The 24185-nt window shown below is 39.5% G+C and overlaps 1 protein-coding gene across 3 annotated transcripts in view; it reads left to right on the forward strand.

Moving 5' to 3' along the window:
• TEX9 (testis expressed 9) overlaps positions 1-24185 on the forward strand; it is a 221453-nt gene that overhangs the window by 143717 nt on the left and 53551 nt on the right. For all 3 annotated transcript variants that reach the window (XM_081227396.1, XM_081227395.1, XM_081227397.1), the window contains 4 exons: positions 10329-10392; positions 12145-12224; positions 21501-21549; positions 22915-22997. In XM_081227396.1, coding sequence (XP_081083522.1) covers positions 10329-10392; positions 12145-12224; positions 21501-21549; positions 22915-22997 — 276 coding nt within the window. The remainder of the gene's footprint in view (positions 1-10328; positions 10393-12144; positions 12225-21500; positions 21550-22914; positions 22998-24185) is intronic.

A 24185-nucleotide genomic window follows, 5' to 3' on the forward strand; every position in this document is an offset into this window, starting at 1 on the left:
CTCTTCAGAGTAGTGTTTTCATTTTCTTTGGATATATATCCAGGAGTGGAATTACTGGGTCATATGGTAGTTATATCTTTAAGTTTCTGAGAAACTGCCATACTGTTTTCCACAGTGGCTGCACCAATTTATGTTCTCACCAACAGTGCACAAGGGTTCCCTTTTCTCCACATCCTTGCCAACATTTGTTATTTGTGGTCTTTTTGGTGATAGCCATTCTGACAGGTGTGAGGTGATATATTATTGTAGTTTTGCTTTGCATTTCTCTGATGATTAACAGTGTTGAGCATTTCATGTGCCAGTTGGCCATCTGTATTCTTCTTTGGGAAAATGTCTATTCAGGTCTTCTGCCCATTTTTTAACCAGGTTATTTGTTTTTTTTTTTGATATTGAGTAGTATGAGCTATTTATATAGTTTGGGCATTAAACCCTTGTTGGTCATATCATTTGCAAATATTTTCTCCCATTCAGTAGATTGTCTTTTCATTTTGTCAATGCTTTCTTTTTTTGTTTTGCGGTACGCGGGCCTCTCACTGTTGCAGCCTCTCCCGTTGCGGAGCACAGGCTCCAGATGCGCAGGCTCGGTGGCCGTGGCTCACGGGCCTAGCCACTCGGCAGCATGTGGGATCTTCCCGGACTGGGGCATGAACCTGTGTCCCCTGCATCGGCAGGCGGACTCAACCACTGCGCCACCAGGGAAGCCCTGTCAATGCTTTCTTTTCCTTTCCTTTCCTTTTAAATTTAATTAGGTCCTATTATTTATTTATTTAGTTAGTTAGTTTCCTCTGCCTTAGGAGACAGATCCAAAAAATACTGCTGTGGTTTATGTCAGAGTGTTCTGCCTCTGTTTTCTTCTGGAGTTTTATGGTTTATGGTCTTACATTTAAGTCTTTAATCCATTTTGAGTTTATTTTTGAATATGGTGTGAAAAAATGTTCTAATTTCATTCTTTTACATGTAGCAGTCCAGTCTTCCCAGCACCACTTGTTGAAAGACTGTCTTTTCCTCATTTATATTTTTGCTTCCTTTGTCATAGATTAATTGCCCATATAAGTCCATTCTCTAGTAGGTCTGTGTCTTTATTCCCGTCTTACCCCTAGGTTCTTTATGACATTATTTTTTCCTTAGATTCCATATATATGTGTTAGCATACGATATTTGTCTTTCTCTTTCTGACTTACTTCACTCTGTATGACAGACTCTAGGTCCATCCACCTCACTACAAATAACTCCATTTCGTTTCTTTGTATGGCTAAGTAATATTCCATTGTATATATGTGCCACATCTTCTTTATCCATTCATCTGTTGGTGGACACTTAGGTTGTTTCCATCTCCGGGCTATTGTAAATAGAGCTGCCATGAATATTTTGGTACATGACTCTTTTTGAATTATGGTTTTCTCAGGGTATATGCCCAGTAGTGGGATTGCTGGGTCGTATGGTAGTTCTAGTTTTAGTTTTTTAAGGAACCTCCATACTGTTCTCCATAGTGGCTGTACCAATTCACATTCCCACCAACAGTGCAAGAGTGTTCCCTTTTCTCAACACCCTCTCCAGCATTTATTGTTTGTAGATTTTTTGGTGATGACAATTCTGACCGGTGTGAGATGATATCTCATTGTAGTTTTGATTTGCATTTCTCTAATGATTAATGATGTTGAGCATTCTTTCATGCTTTTGTTGGCAATCTGTATATCTTCTTTGGAGAAATGTCTATTTAGGTCTTCTGCCCATTTTTGGATTGGGTTGTTTGTTTTTTTGCTATTAAGCTGCATGAGCTGCTTATAAATTTTGGAGATTAATCCTTTGTCAGTTGCTTCATTTGCAAATATTTTCTCCCATTCTGAGGGTTGTCTTTTGGTCTTGTTTATGGTTTCCTTTGCTGTGAAAAAGCTTTGAAGTTTCATTAGATCCCATTTGCTTGTTTTTATTTCCATTTCTCTAGGACGTGGGTCAAAAAGGATCTTGCTGTGATTTATGTCATAGAGTGTTCTGCCTATGTTTTCCTCTAAGAGTTTGATAGTGTCTGGCCTTACATTTAGGTCTTTAATCCATTTTGAGCTTATTTTTGTGTATGGTGTTAGGGAGTGTTCTAATCTCATACTTTTACATGTCCCTGTCCAGTTTTCCCAGCACCACTTATTGAAGAGGCTGTCCTTTCTCACTGTACATTCCTGCCTCCTTTATCAAAGATTAGGTGACCATATGTGCGTGGGTTTATCTCTGGGCTTTCTATCCTGTTCCATTGATCTATCTTTCTGTTTTTGTGCCAGTACCATACTGTCTTGATTACTGTAGCTTTGTAGTATAGTCTGATATCAGGGAGCCTGATTCCTCCAGCTCCATTTTTCGTTCTCAAGATTGCTTTGGCTATTCGGGGTCTTTTGTGTTTCCATACAAATTGTGAAAATTTTTGTTCTAGTTCTGTGAAAAATGCCAGTGGTAGTTTGATAGGGATTGCATTGAATCTGTAGATTGCTTTGGGTGGTAGAGTCATTTTCACAATGTTGATTCTTCCAATGCAAGAACATGGTATATCTCTCCATCTATTTGTATCATCTTTAATTTCTTTCATCAGTGTCTTATAATTTTCTGCATACAGGTCTTTTGTCTCCTTAGGTAGGTTTATTCCTAGATATTTTATTCTTTTTGATGCAGTGGTAAATGGGAGTGTTTTCTTAATTTCCCTTTCAGATTTTTCATTATTAGTGTATAGGAAAGCCAGAGATTTCTGTGCATTAATTTTGTATCCTGCTACTTTACCAAATTCATTGATTAGCTCTAATAGTTTTCTGGTAACATCTTTAGGATTCTTTATTTATAGTATCATGTCATCTGCAAACAGTGACAGCTTTACTTCTTCTTTTCCAATTTGGATTCCTTTTATTTCCTTTTCTTCTCTGATTGCTGTGGCTAAAACTTCCAAAACTAGGTTGAATAAGAGTGGTGAGAGTGGGCAACCTTGTCTTGTTCCTGATCTTAGTGGAAATGGTTTCAGTTTTTCACCACTGAGGACAATGTTGGCTGTGGGGTTGTCATATATGGCCTTTATTATGTTGAGGAAAGTTCCCTCTATGCATACTTTCTGCAGGGTTTTTATCATAAATTGCTGTTGAATTTTGTTGAAAGCTTTCTCTGCATCTATTGAGATGATCATATGGTTTTTCTCCTTCATTTTGTTAATATGGTGTATCACGTTGATTGATTTGCGTATATTGAAGAATCCTTGGATTCCTGGAATAAACCCCACTTGATCATGGTTTATGATCCTTTTAATGTGTTGTTGGATTCTGTTTGCTAGTATTTTGTTGAGAATTTTTGCATCTATGTTAATCAGTGATATTGGCCTGTGGTTTTCTTTCTTTGTGACATCCTTGTCTGGTTTTGGTATCAGGGTGATGGTGGCCTCGTAGAATGAGTTTGGGAGTGTTCCTCCCTCTGCTATATTTTGGAAGAGTTTGAGAAGGATGGGTGTTAGCTCTTCTCTAAATGTTTGATAGAATTTGCCTGTGAAGCCATCTGGTCCTGGACTTTTGTTTGTTGGAAGATTTTTAATCACAGTTTCTAGTTCAGTGCTTATGATTGGTCTGTTCATATTTTCTATTTCTTCCTGATTCATTCTTGGCAGGTTGTGCTTTTCTCGGAATTTGTCCATTTCTTCCAGGTTGTGCATTTGATTGGCATAGAGTTGCCTGTAGTAATCTCTCATGATCTTTTGTATTTCTGCAGTGTCAGTTGTTACTTCTCCGTTTTCATTTCTATTTCTATTGATTTGAGTCTTCTCCCTTTTTTTCTTGATGAGTCTGGCTAATGGTTTATCAATTCTGTTTATCTTCTCAAAGAACCAGCTTTTAGTTTTACTGATCTTTGTTATCGTTTCTTTCATTTCTTTTTCATTCATTTCTGATCTGATCTTTATGATTTCTTTCCTTCTGCTAACTTTGGGGTTTTTTTGTTCTTCTTTCTCTAATAGCTTTAGGTGCAAGGTTAGGTTGTTTATTCGAGATGTTTCCTGTTTCTTTTTTTTTTTTTTTTTTCGGTACGCGGGCCTCCCACCGCCGTGGCCTCTCCCGTTGCGGAGCACAGGCTCCGGACGCGCAGGCTCAGCGGCCATGGCTCACGGGCCCAGCCACTCTGCGGCATGTGGGATCTTCCCGGACCGGGGCACGAACCGGTGTGTCCCCTGCATCGGCAGGCGGACTCTCAACCACTGTGCCACCAGGGAAGCCCTGTTTCCTGTTTCTTAAGGTAGGATTGTATTGCTATAAACTTCCCTCTTAGAATTGCCTTTGCTGCCTCCATAGGTTTTGGGTCGTCGTGTCTCCATTGTCATTTGTTTCTAGGTTTTGTTGTGTTTTTTTGTGGTATGCAGGCCTCTCATTGTTTTGGCCTCTCCCGTTGCAGAGCACAGGCTCCGGACGCACAGGCTCAGCGGCCATGGCTCACGGGCCTAGCTGCTCTGCGGCATGTGGGATCTTCCCGGACCAAGGCACAAACCCGTGTCCCCTGCATCAGCAGGCAGACTCTCAACCACTGTGCCACCAGGGAAGCCCTCTAGGTATTTTTTGATTTCCTCTTTGATTTCTTCAGTGATCACTTCATTATTAAGTAGTGTATTGTTTAGCCTCCATGTGTTTGTATTTTTTTTTACAGATCTTTTCTTGTAATTGATATCTAGTCTCATAGCGTTGTGGTTGGAAAAGATACTTGATACAATTTCAATTTTCTTAAATTTACCAGGGCTTGATTTTTGACCCAAGATATGATCTATCCTGGTGAAAGTTCCATGAGCACTTGAGAAAAATGTGTATTCTGTTGTTTTTGGATGGAATGTCCTATAAATATCAATTAAGTCCATCTTGTTTAATGTATCATTTAAAGCTTGTGTTTCCTGGGCTTCCCTGGTGGCGCAGTAGTTGACAGTCCACCTGCCAATGCAGGGGACATGGGTTTGTGCCCCAGTCCAGGAAGATCCCACATGCCGCGGAGCAGCCAGGCCCGTGAGCCATGGCCACTAATTCTGCGTGTCCAGAGCTTGTGCCCCGCAACGGGAGAGGCCACAACAGTGAGAGGCCCACATACAGCAAAAACAAACAAACAAACAAAAAAACGCTTGTGTTTTCTTATTTATTTTCATTTTGGATGATCTGTCCATTGGTGAAAGTGGGGTGTTAAAGTCCCTTACTATGAATGTGTTACTGTCGATTTCCCCTTTTATGGCTGTTAGTATTTGCCTTATGTATTGAGGTGCTCCTATGTTGGGTGCGTAAATATTTACAATTGCTATATCTTCTTCTTGGATCGATCCCTTGATCATTATGTAGTGTCCTTTGTCTCCTGTAATAGTCTTTATTTTAAAGTCTGTTTTGTCTGATATGAGAATTGCTACTCCAGCTTTCTTTTGATTTCCATTTGCATGGAATATCTTTTTCCATCCCCTCACTTTCAGTCTGTATGTGTCCCTATGTCTGAAGTGGGTCTCTTGTAGACAGCATATATTTGGGTCTTGTTTTTGTATCCATTCATCCAGTCTGTGTCTTTTGGTGGGAGCATTTAATCCATTTACATTTAAGGTAATTATTGATATGTATGTTCCTATTCCCATTTTCTTAATTGTTTTGGGTTTGTTATTGTAGGTCTTTCCCTTCTCTTGTGTTTCTTGCCTAGAGAAGTTCCTTTAGCATTTGTTGTAAAGCTGGTTTGGTGGTGCTGAACTCTCTCAGCTTTTGCTTGTCTGTAAAGGTTTTAATTTCTCCATCAAATCTGAATGAGATCCTTGCTGGGTAGAGTAATCTTGGTTGTAGGTTTTTCTCCTTCATCACTTTAAATATGTCCTGCCAGTCCCTTCTGGCTTGCAGAGTTTCTGCTGAAAGATCCTTTCCCATATTAGGGAAGTTTTCAAGTATAATCTCTTCAAATATTTTCTCAGTCCTTTTCTTTTTCTCTTCTTCTTCTGGGACCCCTATAATTCGAATGTTGGTGCATTTAATGTTGTCCCAGAGGTCTCTGAGACTGTCCTCAGTTCTTTGCATTCTTTTTTCTTTATTCTGCTCTGCAGTAGTTATTTCCACTATTTTATCTTCCAGGTCACTTATCCGTTCTTCTGCCTCAGTTATTCTGCTATTGATCCCATCTAGAGTATTTTTCATTTCATTTATTGTGTTGTTCGTCGTTGCTTGTTTCATCTTTAGTTCTTCTAGGTCCTTGTTAAATGTTTCTTGCATTTTGTCTATTCTATTTACAAGGTTTTGGATCATCTTTACTATCATTATTCTGAATTCTTTTTCAGGTAGACTGCCTATTTCCTCTTCATTTGTTAGGTCTGGTGGGTTTTTATCTCGCTACTTCATCTGCTGTGTGTTTTTCTGTCTTCTCATTTTGCTTATGTTACTGTGTTTGGGGTCTCCTTTTTGCAGGCTGCAGGTTCGTAGTTCCCGTTGTTTTTGGTGTTTGTCCCCAGTGGCTAAAGTTGGTTCAGTGGGTTGTGTAGGCTTCCTGGTGGAGGGGACTAGTGCCTGTGTTCTGGTGGATGAGGCTGGATCTTGTCTTTCTGGTGGGCAGGTCCATGTCTGGTGGTGTGTTTTGGGGTGTCTGTGGACTTACTATGATTTTAGGCCACCTCTATGTTAATGGGTGGGGTTGTGTTACTGTCTTGCTAGTTGTTTGGCATAGGGTGTCCATCACTGTACCTTGCTGGTCGTTGAGTGAAGCTGGGTGCTGGTGTTGAGATGGAGATCTCTGGGAGATTTTTGCCATTTGATATTACGTGGGGCTGGGAGGTCTCTTGTGGACCAGTGTCCTGAAGTTGGCTCTCCCACCTCAGAGTCATAGCACTGACTCCTGGCTGCAGCACCAAGAGCCTTTCATCCACACGGCTCAGAATAAAAGGGAGAAAAAGTAGAAAGAAAGAAATAGAGAAAGGAAGGGATGAAGGAAAGAAGATAAAATAAAATAAAGTTATTAAAATAAAAAATAATTATTAAAATTTTTTTTTTAAAAACGGATGGAAAAAAGCCTAGGAGAAATGGTGAAAGCAAAGCTATACAGACAAAATCTCACACAGAAGCATAGACATACACACTCACAAAAAGAGGCAAAGGGGAAAAAATCATAAATCTTGTTCTCAAGGTCCACCTCCTCAATTTGGGATGATTCATTGTCTATTCATGTATTCCACAGATGCAGGGTACATCAAGTTGATTGTGGAGCTTTAATCTGCTGCTTCTGAGGCTGCTGGGAGAGATTTCCCTTTCTCTTCTTTGTTTGCACAGCTCCTGGGGCTCAAATTTGGATTTGGCCCCGCCTCTGCATGTAGGTTGCCTGTGGGTGTCTGTTCTTCGCTCAGACAGGATGGGGTTAAAGGAGCAGCTGCTTTGGGTGGCTCTGGCTCACTCAGGCTGTGGGGCGGGAGGGGTGCGGATGCTGGGTGAGCCTGCGGCGGCGGAGGCCGGCGGGACATTGCACCAGCCTGAGGTGCGCCGTGTGTTCTCCCGGGGATGTTGTCCCTGGATCCCGGGACCCTGGCAGTGGCGGGCTGCACAGGCCCCCCGGAAGGGAGGTGTGGATAGTGACCTGTTCTCGCACACGGGCTTCTTGGTGGCGGCGGCAGCAGCCTTAGCATCTCATGCCTGTCTCTGGGGTCTGCGCTGTTAGCCGTGGCTCGCACCTGTCTCTGGAGCTCCTTTAAGCAGCGCTCTTAATCCCCTATCCTCGCGCACCAGGAAACAAGGAGGGAAGAAAAAGTCTCTTGCCTCTTCGGCAGGTCCAGACTTTTCCCTGGACTCCCTCCCAGCTAACCGTGGTGCACTAACCCCTTCAGGCTGTGTTCACGCAGCCAGTCCTCTCACTGCGCTCCGACCTAAGCCCGAGCCTCAGCTCCCAGCCCCGCCCGCTCCAGCGGGTGAGCAGACAAGCCTCTAGGGCTGGCGAGTGCCGGTCGGCACCGATCCTCTGTGCGGAAATCTCTCCGTTTTGCCCTCCGCACCCCTGTTGCTGTGCTCTCCTCCGTGGCTCCGAAGCTTCCTCCCTCCTCCACCCGCAGTCTCCGCCCACGAAGGGGCTTCCTAGTGTGTGGAAACCTTTCCTCCTTCACGGCTCCCTCCCACTGGTGCTGGTCCCTTCCCTATTCTTTTGTCTCTGTTTATTCTTTTTTCTTTTGCCCTACCCAGGTATGTGGGGAGTTTCTTGCCTTTTGTGAGGTCTGAGGTCTTCTGCCAGCATTCAGTAGGTGTTCTGTAGGAGTTGTTCCACGTGTAGATGTATTTCTGGTGTATCTGTGGGGAGGAAGGTGATCTCCGCGTCTTACTCTTCCGCCATCTTCCCCTCAGTCCATGCACTTGTTTCTTAATGCAATTTGTTATGTTTGTGAAGACATCTTTTTTTTTTTTTTTGCAGTACGTGGGTCTCTCACTGCTGTGGCCTCTCCCGCTGCGGAGCACAGGCTCCAGACGCACAGGCCCAGCAGCCATGGCTCACGGGCCCAGCCGCTCCGCGGCATGTGGGATCTTCCCGGACCGGGGCACGAACCCGCGTCCCCTGCATCGGCAGGCGGACTCTCAAGCACTGTGCCACCAGGGAAGCCCAAGACATCTTTAGTAGGGTTTTCTTTCTGAGAGAGTTGCATGTGTTCTAGATGAGTAAATCCCTAAGGGTGGTTTTGCATTTAACTTTATTAGCTTATCAGAGTTTTCACTGGTTCTAATCCAACTTACTATATTAAAGTTATGGCATAGTGTCCCTGTACCATCTGGGTAAGATGAGCTTGGACTACACTCCTGTGTGCTCTGATTACTCACAAGAGAATCTTTTCCACACATGGCTCTAGTTTCATTTCCATTCACCTAAAGTTATGGGTAGTGTTTTTGTGGTCTGTGGTTCACAGGTGTAGCCCTTCGTGACTCGTGTGCATCAGTTTCTAGCTGTTAAGCTGTTTTGGCTTCTGTTCCTGTTTCCTGCTCTCATTTTGAGTTGCTGCTTTATTTTTAGTGCCAGGGTATTTTCCTTGCCTGAGTTTAAGTTTAGCAATATTTCGTTCATTATATTTTATCCAGGATTTCTATGGGTTTTGGAGCAGAAGAATAGCCTTTTGATTTATCTCAGCCTGCTATATTGACCAGAAACCTCTAATGGTTACTGTTAAGGAAATGTGAAAAAGCAGGTAAAGGCATCTTGAATACAACTTTAAGTCTTTATTAGATATTTTTATTTTGATTAACTCATCCTAAGATATAAAAATATTTCTTAAAACATCAGACTTTTTTAAGAAGGGATATGATACTGCTTTTTTTCTTCCTGGGGGTGGGAGTCATCACTGGTTTTTGGTACTTCTGAATCACATATCTAAAAAACCAATGTATCTCATTTTAAAAATTGCTCTGCATATTTTCTCCATAAAACTTCAGAAGAGCCTAGATAGTCTAGAAATGTGACCTACGAATAGAATTTAAAAGTTACATACTTTTGAAGATGTTTATTATAATGTTAACCTTTAAAACTGAGAAGGGGACTTCAACTAACAGGGGGAACAGTTTAGTACATTATGTTAACTTCAACTCTAGAATATTTCATAGCCACTTAAGACACTAATTATAAAAATTATATAGAGATATTCCATCTGTATTGTTATGGCAGAACAGTACAAAATTGTGTGTGTGCTTACAGATGAAAATTATAAGGGAATTTTAAAAATGATTGGATGATGGTGGTAGGATGATGAGCAATTTTTTCTTTAAAAACGGTTTCCCTCAATGGCATTGCTATTCTTACAGTCTTAATGGGACTAAATAGTATTCCTATTCTTTGCTAGATTCCAAATAGATTGAAAAAAAAAGGAGTGGCAGGTGTAGGTCAAAGTAATCACCTATATTCCTGATGAAGCTGATATTGAAGTATGTAGCTGAGTTATGAGCCACCTCAGGTCTGCTCACTAAACCCCAGATATACCTCCCCAGTCACCTGAACACCCCTGATGAAATCAGCCCCCTCCACACCCCACCCCACTCCTGTTCCCAATTGGAGTTGATCCCAAGAACATGGAGAGTGGAACTGAGTTGAACCCACCCAGTTTATTCTTCCCAAATAAATCATTCCACCTGAAGTAATGGCCAGGGAGAGGCTAGGAGTTACATGGTTTGAACTTCCACCAGAAAGAAGAAGGATCATGGGGATTTGGAGATAAGCTTTGTAATAGTTGTGTTAATTTTCTAATAAAAATGTCATGTATGTTTTGGCATTTATTGATTAGCTAAATTGTACTTATTGAAATTTAATTACTTTTATTTTTGTGTTACAATCTTCAGTCTATCACAATGATTATTTTCTGCTTTTAGGCGTTTAAATGCAGAATTAGAGGCAAAAACGGCTGATCTGGTTCGACAAGCTAAGGAAGTAATAGTAAGTGAATGTACAATTAATAGTAATTCCATGTAAGTGCTAGTTTTTTAACTTTTTAATTTGATGTGTAACATACATACAAAAAGTGCCCAAAGCATAAATTTTCAGCTCAATGAATTATCATAAATTGAACATCAATATATGCATAAGTATGTGTATACATGCATGTATATGTTTTTGATAAGCACACTTTTAAAAAAATGTATTTACTTTTGGCTGCCTTGGGTCTTCGTTGCGGTGCGTGGGCTTCTCATTGCACTGGCTTCTCTTGTTGCAGAGCATAGGCTCTGGAGCATAGGCTCAGTAGTTGTGGCACAGGGGCTTAGTTGTTCCACGGCACGTGCCATCGATGTCCTGGACCAGGGCTCGAACCTGCGTCCCCTGCGTTGGCAGGCAGATTCTTAACCACTGTGCCACCAGGGAAGCCCAGCACACATTTTCTAAAAGCCACTGAAAAAGTGTTTTCCATTTAGATATTCCAGTCATCTAATTAATAGGAACATTAATATTGAATAGTATTTCCCACTGTTTTAAGATTAATGTTTGCAAGTAGCTATATAGAATTAGTACTGGTAATTCAGTAAGGATAGAAATAAACTGGTCTCTGGACAGAAGCTGAATAAAGGTTAACAAGTACCATTAATGCTCAGATGGTAATCTGTTTCTTAAACTCTGCAGTTGGATGTAACTCAGATTCTTAGGGCTAGACCATAATCAGATTTATAGTCAGGAAAAATGTAGTGAGGTTACATCACTAGACAACGTAAGCATATTTGCCCCATTCTGGCTACCAAATTGGTTATTCCTACTTTAAGCATCCCTCCCTAAGTATCAGCATTCCCAATATTAGTTGATAGGATATAGTAATATTCCTTAGAGGAATAAAGTAGCTGCTTTCAAACTTTTTAAATTTTTTATTCTAATTCATTTATAATTCTCTTTCATTTAAATCCCACCCCCACCCCAGGTTGGAGTTGATGGAGGCAGGGAAGAATAGGCAATATTTTAATGTCTTAGATCCATCATTATTTGTTAGTTTAGGAATGAGAATATTTAGATAATGGTTACAGATTTACTAGTTGCATCTGTAATTAAATATTTTACTAAAAAATAAACATTACATCTTTTAGTTTTTGTCAGTGTCTGAAGAGCAGGAAAATAATTTTTCTGAAAATAATGTTCAGAAATTCAACATTATAGTAGAGTGAGTGATTCATTATGTATTCTGATCAGAGTCCTCTAATGGATATAACTTTTGCCACGTTGAATTTTTGTTTTTTTCACTTTCATATTAATACATCTTCTCCAAAAGCTTTCACTCTTAGTGCTTCATTTTTAGCACTTTCATTTGTATGTGGTCGTCTTAACATTGAAGTTTTTATGATTTGAGACAAGTTTTTCTATCCATTAAATGGATTTATGTTTCTACTTCTTGTGAATCTTATTTCCTTTGCATGTTACAGAAGATGGAAGCTCTAATGTAGTTGGGAAGCAGGAGTCAGCTAAGACCATATAAAGGCATTGGCATTCTTAAAATTTTGCCTTAGAACTGACTCTTTTAACCAAGAATGAATGAAAGGGTGAAACTACATTGTTACAGATCTTATTTTGATACCATAGCTTTTAGAATTCTGTGCTTTGATTTTATAGAAATTGTGGACAACTCTGAAATAATTAATGATCAGAAAGGCACTTGAATATATCCTAGTTTTGTGCGTTATTTTCCTATATGACTTTGTTTTATTTAACTAGAGAGATCAACAAGAAGCACGATCTCAGTCTATTTCAACACAAATTAAATCATATGAAGAGGAAGATGATTACAGTTTAAGGTAAGTCCTAAATTCCCAAACACCTTAAAATTTTTTTCTTTTTACTGGGTAAATGCTTTAAGATTGTTTTCTGTTTTTTTTTAATTAAGGTATATTTGACATACAACATTATATTGGTTTTAAGTGTACAACACAGTGATTCAGTATTTGTATATATTGTGAAATGATCACCACAGTAAGTATAGTTACTATCCATTACCATACATAGTTACAGAATCTTTTTTCCCTGTGATGAAAACTTTTAAGATCTACTTTTTTAGCAGCTTTCAAATATGCCATTAGCATTATTAAGTATAGTCTCCATGCTGTACATTACATCCCCATGACTTACTTATTTTATAATTGGAAATTTGTACCCTTTGACTCCTTTCACCTATTTCGCCTGCTCCCAACCAACCAGCCTCTGGCAACCATCAATCTGTTCTCTGTATCTACAGGCTTGTTTTTATTTGTCTGTTTTTAGATTCCACGTACAAGTGAGATCACTTATTTGTCTTTGTCTTTCTCTGACTTATTTCACTTAGCATAATGCCCTTGAGGTCCATCCATGTTGTCAAAATGGCAAGACTTCATTCTTTTTTTATGGCTCAGTAATAGTTATATATACATAAATATCATTTTATATAATACTTAAACATATATATATATATATAAGCACATGTTCTTTTCTCATTCATCCATTGATGGACATTTAGGTTGTTTCCATATCTGGCCTATTGTAAATAATGTTGCAGTGAACATGGAGGTGCATATATATAAAAAAATAAGTGTTTTCATTTTCTTCAGATAAATACCCAGAAGTGGGATTTCTGGATCATATGACAGTTCTGTTTTTAATATATTTTTTCCTTTTTCTTTTAATAGATCTTTATTGGCATATAATTGCTTCACAATACCATGTTAGTTTCTGTTGCACAACAAAGTGAATCAGCCATATGCATACATGTATCCCCATATGCCCTCCCTCTTGAGCCTCCCTCCCATCCTCCCTATCACACCACTCTAGGTTATCACATAGCACTGAGCCCATCTCCCTGTGCTATGCTGCTGCTTCCCAGCAGCCAACTATTTTACATCTGGTAGTGTATATATGTCAATGCTACTCTCACTTAGCCCCAGCTTCGCCCTCCCACCCCATGTCATCAAGTCCATTTTCTATGTCTGCCTCTTTATTTCTGCCCTGCAACTAGGTTCATCAGTACCATTTTTTTTTAAATCCATATATATGCATTAGCATACAGTATTTGTTTTTCTCTTTCTGACTTACTTCACTCTATATGACAGACTCTAGGTCCATACACCTCACTACAAATAACTCAATTTCGTTTCTTTTTATGGCTGAGCAATATTCCATTGTATATATGTGCCACATCTTCTTTATCCATCCCTCTGTCGATGGACACTTAGGTTGTTTCCATGTCCTGGCTACTGTAAATAGTGCTGCAGTGAACATTGTGGTGCATGTCTCTTTTTGAATTATGTTTTTTTCAGGGTATATACCCAGCAGTGGGATTGCTGGGTCATATGGTAGTCCCTTGCACATATGGTCACCTTATCTTTGATAAAGGAGGCAGGAATGTACAGTGGAGAAAGGACAGCCTCTTCAGTAAGTGGTGCTGGGAAAACTGGACAGGTACATGTAAAAGTATGAGATTAGATCACTCCCTAACACCATACACAAAAATAAGCTCAAAATGGATTAAAGACCTAAATGTAAGGCCAGAAACTATCAAACTCTTAGAGGAAAACATAGGCAGGACACTCTATGACATAAATCACAGCAAGGTCCTTTTTGACCCACCTCCTAGGGAAATGGAAATAAAAACAAAAATAAACAAATGGGACCTAATGAAACTCCATTTTTAGTTTTTTAGGGAACCTCCATACTGTTTTCCATAGTGGTTGTATCAATTTACATTCCCACCAACAGTGTAGGAGGGTTCCATTTTCACCACACCCTTTCCAGCATTTATTGTTTCTAGCTTGTTTGATAATGGCCATTCTGACCAGCGTGAGGCGATACCTCATTGTAGTTTTCATTTGCATTTTTCTAATAATTAGTGATGTTGAGCATCTTTCATGTGCCTGTTGGCCATCTGTATGTCTTCCTTGATGAAATGTCTATTTAGTTCTTCTGCCCATTTTTTAACTAGATGGTTTGTTTTTTTGATATTGAGCTCCATGAGCTGTTTGTATATTTTGGAGATTAATCCTTTGTCTGTTGTTTCATTTGCAAGTATTTTCTCCCATTCTGAGGGTTGTCTTTTTGTTTATGGTTTCCTTTGCTGTGCAAAAGCTTTTAGGTTTAATTAAGTCCCATTTGTTGATTTTTATTTCTGTTACTCTAGGAGGTGGGTCAAAAGAAATCTTGCTGTGGTTTATGCCAAAGAGTGTTTTTCCTATGGTTTGATCTAAAAGTTTTATAGTGTCTGGTCTTATATTTAAGTCTTTAATCCGTTTGGAGTTTATTTTTATGTATGGTGTTTAGGTAGTGTTCTAATTTCATTCTTTTACATGTAGCTGTCCAGTTTTCCCAGCACCACTTATTGAAGGGGCTGTCTTTTCTCCATTGTATGTTCGTGCCTCCTTTGTCGTAAATTAGGTGCCCATATGTGTGTGGGTTTATCTCTGGGCATTCTATCCTGTACCATTGATTTGTATTTCTGTTTCTCTGCCAGTAATATACTGTCTTGATTACTGTAGCTTTGTGGTATAGTTTGAAGTTGGGGAGCCTGATTCCTCCAACTCCGTTTTTCTTTCTCAAGATTGCTTTGGCTATTCGGGGTCTTTTGTGTTTCCATACAAACTGTAAGTTTTTTGTTCTAATTCTGTGAAGAATGCCATTGGTAGTTTGATAGGGATTGCATTGAATCTGTACATTGCTTTGAGTAGTATAGTCATTTTCACAATATTGATTCTTCCAATCCAAGAACATGGTATATTTCTCCATCTGTTTATGTCATTTTTGATTTCTCTCATCAGTGTTTTATACTTTTCTGAGTACAAGTCTTTCACCTCTTTAGGCAGGCTTATTCCTAGGTATTTTATTCTTTTTGTTGCATTGATTGGTAAATGGGAGTGTTTCCTTAATTTCTCTTTCTGATTTTTTGTTGTTGGTGTATAGGAATGCCAGAGATTTCTGTGTATTAATTTTTTTTTTTTTTTTTTTTTTTTTGCGGTACACGGGCCTTTCACTGTTGTGGCTTCTCTCATTGTGGAGCACAGGCTCCGGACGTGCAGGCCCAGCGGCCATGGCTCATGGGCCCAGCCGCTCCGCAGCATGCGGGATCCTCCTGGACCGGAGCACGAACCCGCGTCCCCTGCATTGTCAGGCGGACTCTCAACCATTGCACCAGCAGGGAAGCCCTGTGTATTAATTTTGTATCCTGCAACCTTACCAGATTTATTGATTAGTTCTAGTAGTTTTCTGGTGACACCTTTAAGATTTTCTATGTATAGTATCGTGTCATCAAAAAATAGTGACAGTTTTACTTCTTCTTTTCCAATTTGTATTCCTTTTACTTCTTTTTTTTCTCTGATTGCCATGGCTAGGACTTCCAAAACTATGTTGAATAATAGTGGTGAGAGTGGGCATCCTTGTCTTGTTCTTGATCTTAGAGGAAATGCTTTCAGTTTTTCACCATTGAGAATGATGTTTGCTGGGGGTTTGTCATATATGGCCTTTATTATGTTGAGGTAGCTTCCCTCTATGCCCACTTTCTGCAGAGTTTTTATCATAAATAGGTGTTGAATTTTGTCAAAAGCTTTTTCTGCATCTATTGAGATGATCATATGGTTTTTATTCTTTAATTTGTTAATATAGTGTATCACATTGATTGATTTGCGTATATTGAAGAATCCTTGCATCCCCGGGTTAAATCCCACTTGATCATGGTGTATGATCCTTTTAATGTGTTGTTGGATTCTGTTTGCTAGTATTTTGTTGAGGATTTTTTCATCTATATACATCAGTGATACTGGTCTGTAATTTTCTTTTTTTTGTAGCATCTTTTTCTGGTTTTGGTATCACACTGATGGTGGCCTTGTAGAATGAGTTTGGTCGTGTTCCTTCCTCTGCAATTTTTTGGAAGAGTTTGAGAAGGATGGGTGTTAGCCCTTCTCTAAATGTTTGATAGAATTCACCTGTGAAGCCATCTGGTCCTGGACTTTTGTTTGTTGGAAGATTTTTAATTACAGTTTCAATTTCATTACTTATGATAGGTCTGTTTAATTCTTCCTGGTTCAGTCTTGGGAAATTGTACCATTCCAAGATTTTGTCTGTTTCTTTGTGGTTGTCCATTTTATTGGAATATAGTTGTTTGTAGTAGTCTTTTATAATTCTTTGTATTTCTGCAGTGTCAGTTGTGAATTCTCCTTTTTCATTTCTAATTTTATTGATTTGCATCCTCTCCCTTTTTTTCTTGATGAGTCTGGCTAAGTTTTTCTCAATTTTGTTTACCTTCTCAAAGAACCACCTTTTAGTTTTATTGATCTTTGCTATTGTTTTCTTTATTTCTATTTATTTATTTCTACTCTGATCTTTATGATTTCTTTCCTTCTACTGACTTTAGGTTTTCTTTGTTCTTCTTTCTCTAGTTGTTTTAAGTGTAGGCTAGGTTGTTTATTTGAGATTTTTCTTGTTTCTTGAGGTGAGATTGAATTGCTTTCAACGTCCTTCATAGAACTACTTTTGCTGTGTCCCATAGGTTATGGGTCGTCATGTTGTTGTTGTCATTTGTTTCTATGTATTTTTTATTTCTTCTTTGATTTCTTCAGTAATCTCTTGGTATTTATTAGAGCACTGTTTAGCCTCCATGTATTTGTAGTTTTTACAGTTTTTTTCCTGTAACTGATTTCCAATCTCATAGCATTGTGGTCAGAAAAGATGCTTGATACAATTTCAGTTTTCTTAAATTTTCCAAGGCTTGATTTGTTACCCAAGATGTGATATATCCTGGAGAATGTTCCATGTGCACTTGAGAAGAAAGTGTATTCTGCCGCTTTTGTGTGCAATGTTCTGCAAATATCAATTAGATCTATCTGGTCTATTGTGTCATTTAAAGCTTTGTTTCCTTATTTATTTTCTGTTTGGATGATCTGTCCATTGGTATAAGTGGGTGTAAAATCCCCCACTGTTGTTATGTTACTGTTGATTTCTCCTTTCATGGTTGTTAGCATTTGCCTTATGTATTGAGGTGCTCCTAAGTTGGGTGCATAAACGTTTACAATTATTGTATCTTCTTCTTGGAATGATCCCTTGATCATTATGTAGTGTCCTTCTTTGTCTCTTGTAATGATCTTTATTTTAAAGTCCATTTAGTCTGATATGAGAATTGCTACTCCAACTTTCTTTTGATTTCCATTTGCATGGAATATCTTTTTCCACCTCCTCACTTTCAGCCTGTATGTGTCCCTAGGTCTGAAGTAGGTCTCTTGTAGACAACATATATATGGATCTTGTTTTTGCATCCATTCAGCCAGTCTGTGTCTTTTGGTTGGGGCATTTAATCCATTTACATTGAAGGTTATTATCAATATGTATGTTCCTGTTACCACTTTCTTAATTGTTTTGGGTTTGTTTTTATGGGTCTTTTTCTTCTCTTATGTTCTTGCTTAGAGAAGTTTCTTTAGTGTTTGTTGTAAAGCTGGTTTGGTGGTTCTGAATTCTCTTAGCTTTTGCTTGTCTGAAAAGCTTTTGACTTTTCCATTGAATCTGAATGAGATCCTTGCTGAATAGAGTAATCTTGGTTATAGGTTTTTCTCTTTCATCACTTAAGTATATCCTGCCACTCCCCTCTGGCCTGCAGAGTTTCCGCTGAAAAATCAGCTGATAACCTTATGGGGATTCCTTTGTATGTTATTTTTTGTTTTCCCCTTGTTGGTTTTAATATTTTTTGTTGAATTTAATATTTGTTAGTTTGATTAATATGTGTCTTGATGTGTTTGGTTTATCCTATATGGGACTCTCTGTGCTTCCTGGACTTGGGTGACTATTTCCTTTTCCATGTTTGGGAATTTTTCAACTATAATCTCTTCAAATATTTTCTGAGACCCTTTCTTTTTCTCTTCTTCTTCTGGGACCACTATAATTCAAATGTTGGTGTGTTTAGTGTTGTCCCAGAGGTCTCTGAGATTGTCTTCCATTGTTTTCATTCTTATTTCTTTATTCTGCTCCTCGGCAGTTATTTCCACCATTTTTTATTCCAGCTCACTTATTCATTCTTCTGCCTCAGTTATTCTGTTTTTGATTCCTTCTAGTGTATTTTTCATTTCAGTTGTCGTGTTGTTCATCTCTCTTTGTTTGTTCTTTAGTTCTTCTGGGTCTTTGTTAAACATTTCCTGTATTTTCTCAGGCCATGCCTCCATTCTATTTCTGAGATTCTGGGTTATCTTTACTGTCATTACTCTGAATTCTTTTTCATGTAGATTGCCTATTTCCTCTTCATTTTTTTGGTCTTGTAGGTTTTCACCTTGCTCCTTTATCTGTGTGATATTTTTTTCTGTCCCTTTTTTTTTTTTTTTTTTAATGAGTGGGATTGTGTTCCTGTCTTACTGGTTGTTTGGCCTGAGGCTTCCAACACTGGAGTTTGTAGGCTGTTGGGTAGAGCTGGGTCTTGATGCTGAGATGATGAACTCCAAGAGACCTCACTCGGATCAGTGTTCCCTGGGGTCTGAGGTTCTCTGTTAGTGTGCAGTGGTTTGGACTCAGAGCTCCCACCGCAGGAGCTTCGGCCTGACCCCAGGTTCATGAACCAAGATCCCACAAGCCACCTGGGGCAGAAAAGAAAAAGAAGAACAATAACGAAGTCAAAAAATCAGACTAGGAAACTAACAGATATGTTAGGAAGAATATAAAAATATATATATATAGATGAATCAACAACCAGAAGGTACATCAGTACCACAATAGTAAAAAGAGGAGGAGGGAAAAGAAAAAAAAAAAAGGTCGGGGGGAAGGCCTTGCCTGTGGAGAGCAGGGCCTAAGCAAGGGTAAGGTTTGGGCAGTGGGCAGAGCCTGTGCTCAGGACCCACAGGGCTGGAAAAGGCCCTGGGGGCTGGGAGGGTGGCTTAGGTTCAAGGAACAGAAGGGACCCAGGCATGACCTCCACCCCTGGTCTCAGAGGGCAGGGTACCTCATCTGGGAGCCTAGCAGGCTTCCTGGGCTCGATTGAGCAGCCCAAACACCCTCCTCTCCTCTCCTCTCCTGCTCCTCCGGTCTGGGGTCTGGGAGGGCCCCTCCTACCTGCCTCTCCTGATCTCCCCGGCCTCCCTCCTATGCCCCCAGGACCAATGTGGCGGGGCGGGGAAGGGGGAGCCTTGGAGGGCAGGGGGCCAGACTGGGATCTCAGCAGGCTTCCCATGCCCAAGCGGGCGGGGCAGTCGCCCTCTGCTCCTCCTGGAGGGCCCCTCCCACCTGCCTCTCCTGTTCTCCCCTTGGCCTCCTTCCTATGCCCCTAAGGACCCACGTGACCTGGAGGGGGGCTTTGGAGGGCCAAGGATTGGCCTGGGAGCTCAGCAGGCGTCCTGGGCCCAAGTGGGTGGGGCAAATGCCATCAGCTCCTCTCCTCCTCCTGCAGGGTGCCTCCCGCAGCGCCCCTCCCACCTGCCTCTCCTGATCTCCCTGGCCTTCCTCCTATGCCCACAAGGACCCACGCAGCCTGGAGGGGGCTTGGAGGGCAGGGGATTGGCCTGGGAGCTCAGTAGACTCCCTGGCCTGAGTGGGCCAGGTTATTGCCCTCCAGTCCTCTCCCACTCTTCCTCTTCCCGGAGAGTCCCTCCCACCTGCCTCTCGTGATCTCCCTGCCCTCAGGGCCACCGATCTTGTCTGGCCTCCACTTCTCCTCCCACCTCAGTCCCCCTACATCCTACCAGTTCACTCCGGGGTTCCTCCCATCTCCTCGGGGGTCAGAGTCCCCCACCAGCAGCCGGCAGGCACCCTATTTGTGGGGAGATGCTAACTTTGCATCTTTCCACACCACCGTCTTGACTCCTCCCCCCTCTGTTTTTAATTTTTGAGGAACCTCCATACTGTTTTCCATAGAAGATGTACCAAATTATGTTCCCGCCAACAGTGTGCAAGGGTTCCCTTTTCTCCACAGCCTTGCCAGCATTTGTTATCTCTTATCTTTTGATAATGGCCATTCTTACAGGTGTGAGGTGATAGCTCATTGTGGTTTTGATTTACATTTCCCTGATGATTAGTGATGTTGAGCTTCTTCTCGTGCATCTGTTGGCAATCTATTTGTCCTCTTGGGAAAATGTCTGTTCCACTTTTGCCCATTTTTAAATCCAATTGTTTGTTGGGTTTTTTTAATTGACTTTTATGAGATTTTTAAAATATATTTTTAATAGTAACCCTTTATCAGATACATGATTTGCAAATATTTTGTCCCATTCAGTAAATTACCTTTAGTCTTGTTGATGCTTTCCTTTGCTGTGCAGAAGCTTTTTAGTTTGATGTAGTCCCATGTGTTTATTTTTGCTTTTGTTGCCTTTGGTTTTGGTGTCAAATCCTAAAAAATAATCACTAAGACTGATGTCGAGGAGCTAGCCACCTATATTTTTCTTTTAGGAGCTTTATGGTTTCAGGTTTTACATTCAAATGTTTAATCCATTTGAGTTTACTTTTGTGTATGATGTAAGATAACAGTCCATTTTCTTTTTTTTACATGTGGCTGTCCATTTTTCCCAGCACCATTTATTGAAGAAACTATCCTTTCCCCTTTGTATATTCTTGGCTCCTTTGTCATAAATTAATTGAGCTTATATGAGTGAGTTTATTTCTGGGCTCTGTATTCTGCTCCATTGATCTATGTGTCTGTTTTCATGCCGATACCATACTGTTTTGATTACTATAGCTTTGTATAATAGCTTGAAATCGGGAAAATGCCATTTTTCTTGGATAGTGTATGTAGATCTGTTATTATATAATATCTTTTTACGTGTAAGTATTAGAAATCTATAATTTGAAGAATAAGGTAAGTTATAAAATACTAATAATTGGGGGCTTATACCAGTCAGACACAATGTAAACCTTTTACCTATTTTATCTCATTTAATTCTCAAAGTATTATTTTGAAATAAATATTACTGTCCTCATTTTAAAAAATGAGGAAACTGAAGCTTAGAGAAGTTCAGTAGATTGCCTAAGGACATACAGATGGTATGTAATTTCACTGAGATCCAAACTACAATTAATTATTAACAATTAGTTTTAATATGTCTCGGTTTAGTATCATTTATTATTAATATATGGTGTTTACTTTTTATCTGTAGATGTCCATTATTGTCTGAAGGGACAGTTCATTTACGTTCAGACACTAAGGTATGAAATCAAACTTTTTGTGAACGTGATTATATTCTGTAGAATTTAGGTTGTTTTTTAGATTTTTCTCTCTTTTTTTGTATTTATTATTCTCACTTTTATTGTGTTTATTGCAGGTAGGGTAGGGGGTGTTTTCTTTAAAATGCTTTTACTGAGTCACAAGAACTCCAGGACCCCTGCCTGTGAGTGGGCAGCTGGCACATGTCACTCCTGCAACATTTCTGGAAAGAAGGATGAGGTGGGCAGGCAGGCTCTCCCCCAAAGAGCTCCCCAGGCCAGCTCTGCCAGCCTCGGCCCCTCTGAAAAAGAAACCCAAACCCCAGAAGCACCCCACCCCTTGGGCTCACGAAGCTGGGTGTGCATCCCCACTACCCCACAAGTGGCTTCCTCTCCCTCCTTCCTAACCCCCTTTCCTTGGGCTTCTCCATGCTCCCCTTGTGGGCACTTCAGCCCCAACCTGCCTGCTTCCTGCGCTGCCCTGGAAGATGCTTTCGTATTTGCCGGGCTTGCCTGTCGTCTACAAGACCCAAGATGCTCACCCAGTGCACTCCAGCTGATTCTGGCTGGGCACCCTTCCCCCACCCCTGGTTGCCTCTACCTGTGACAGTGCACTGGCCTATGGGGTAGAGGCAACCAGTCCCACCAGCCTCCCACTAGTTTGAAGGGAACAGGTCCTAGGGCCCGCGGCATGCCTTCCAGTAACAGCTAGAAATAGAATATTAGCCTTGATATTCAGAAGGGATGTCTTTATGAAATGTTGCTCATAAAATGAATTGAGTCCTTTTTTGTCTCATAACTTCACTGAACAATTTGGAGATACATTGGAAAAATTCTAAGTGAAATTAAGTTTTCTCTCCGAAGCCCAAATTTACTAGATAGAAGATCTGAAAAAGAAAAGTATTCATATACAAAGAAGGTGATTGGGAAGGTTTATTCATTCATTTAAATATTTACAGTGTGTAGAGATCACTATTCTAGGTGCTGGGCACACTGGGATGTACAAATTCCCTACCCATGGGAATCTAGACCTAAGGAATAGTATACATGGAGGCCTATCTGAAGAATAATCGGTGAGGAGAATTAAATTCTGTGAATCAGAACATCCAGTTTAACATTCCGCTAACTAGTTGAATATCCTTGAATCTTTGGGACTCACTTTCTTGTCTTTAAATCTCTTTGTCCTAGTAATAACTAGGTCTTTTCCAGGTATACAATTTTGGATTCCTTAAAATATAATTTGATTAATTCTCTGAAAATAGGAATTCTTCTATGTAGCAATCTAGCAATTCTGTGTATTACACAGTTGCCTTCCTTGGCAAGTGATTAGAGTCTAATTAATTAATTGTTTAAATTCTTTTCATGTAGCCAAAGACCAAAAACTTTGATCCAATAAACAAAGTTCAAAACAAATTACACTCTGCAAGTAAAGGAAGGAAATCAAATTCAAGGTATAGTACAGTTTTTAAAGTATTACTTTTTAAAAAATTTTATAATTTATACTATCATTGTTCTTAATAAGATCTGTTTCTCTAGATCTTTTTATACCCAAAATATACAAAATTGTACTCTGTATTTCTTCTCCACATTTAATAATTTAAAACATCTTCTAATCAGAAACGTCTTGCAACAGTTAATGAACATTTTGTATTGTTCTCTTAAGCAAAATTGCCACATTTCAAATTTTTTAAATGTTATTTTTAGCTAGATGTTTTCTTAGATCTGAAACTAGAACCTAGATGTCTTTCTCTGCCTAGTTCTCTCAAATAGACTTATACTTTTTGAACACCATGCATTATTGTATTTATTGAGATACAGAATGATTTTGGCATGCTTTCAATAAAACTACAGTATAGTTATAATTTACATTCTATTGTTTTTGGTGAGAAAGAATTCAAGACTGTTTTTAGTACTTTAAGCATAAAAAGGGGACCCAAGAGGTTCTTTAGGATAGTAGACCTTCTAGAAAAGGAGGGTCACATCTGCAGTGGATGGTACCAACCAGCTTCTAATTCACAGTAAATTGTTAAATTTATGTCTGTTGCTTACCCAAACTGATAATTGCATTATAATTCTAGAAGAATCTTTGTTAATCCTTGTGTCTTTTAATTGGCTGAGTAAAGTTTTTGTTTTTTGAACAAAAGAGACAAAAAAATAGGGTGAAAGGATAAGGCAGAAAAAAACTAAAATTGATAGAAGAAAAGAGAACATATGTTACATACATAAGTACTGTACATACATAAGTACTGTACATACATACATAACTGGAAAGGGTTATCTTATTTTCAGACTTCAAGTTTACTTTTTAAATAAAATGTTCTTTTTCCAAAAGAATTCTAAAGCATTTGCTTATGTGTTAAAAGTAAGTTAGGTTTTAAAGTAAGTAAAAGGTTAAAAGTAAGGCTTTCGGAAGCAAACTTGATGGATTAGGCCTGACCCATTCCTCAACGCCTTTAGAAGTGACTTCCATTTCATATTTGTCTCTTCATTAAAGAAAAAAAAATCAACTTTTGGTAAACTTTGATCCTGCTTAAAATATGTTTTTTTTTAGGTGGAAAAAAGAGTTTGAGCTAAGAACTGTTCACTCTGTAATTCTTTCTTAAGAGGTATTATTCTTCAGTGTTTGTAGAATTATGACT

Source organism: Mesoplodon bidens, assembly GCF_964165515.1.
Source record: "Mesoplodon bidens genome assembly, chromosome: 3".
Taxonomy (NCBI): Eukaryota; Metazoa; Chordata; class Mammalia; order Artiodactyla; family Ziphiidae; genus Mesoplodon; species Mesoplodon bidens.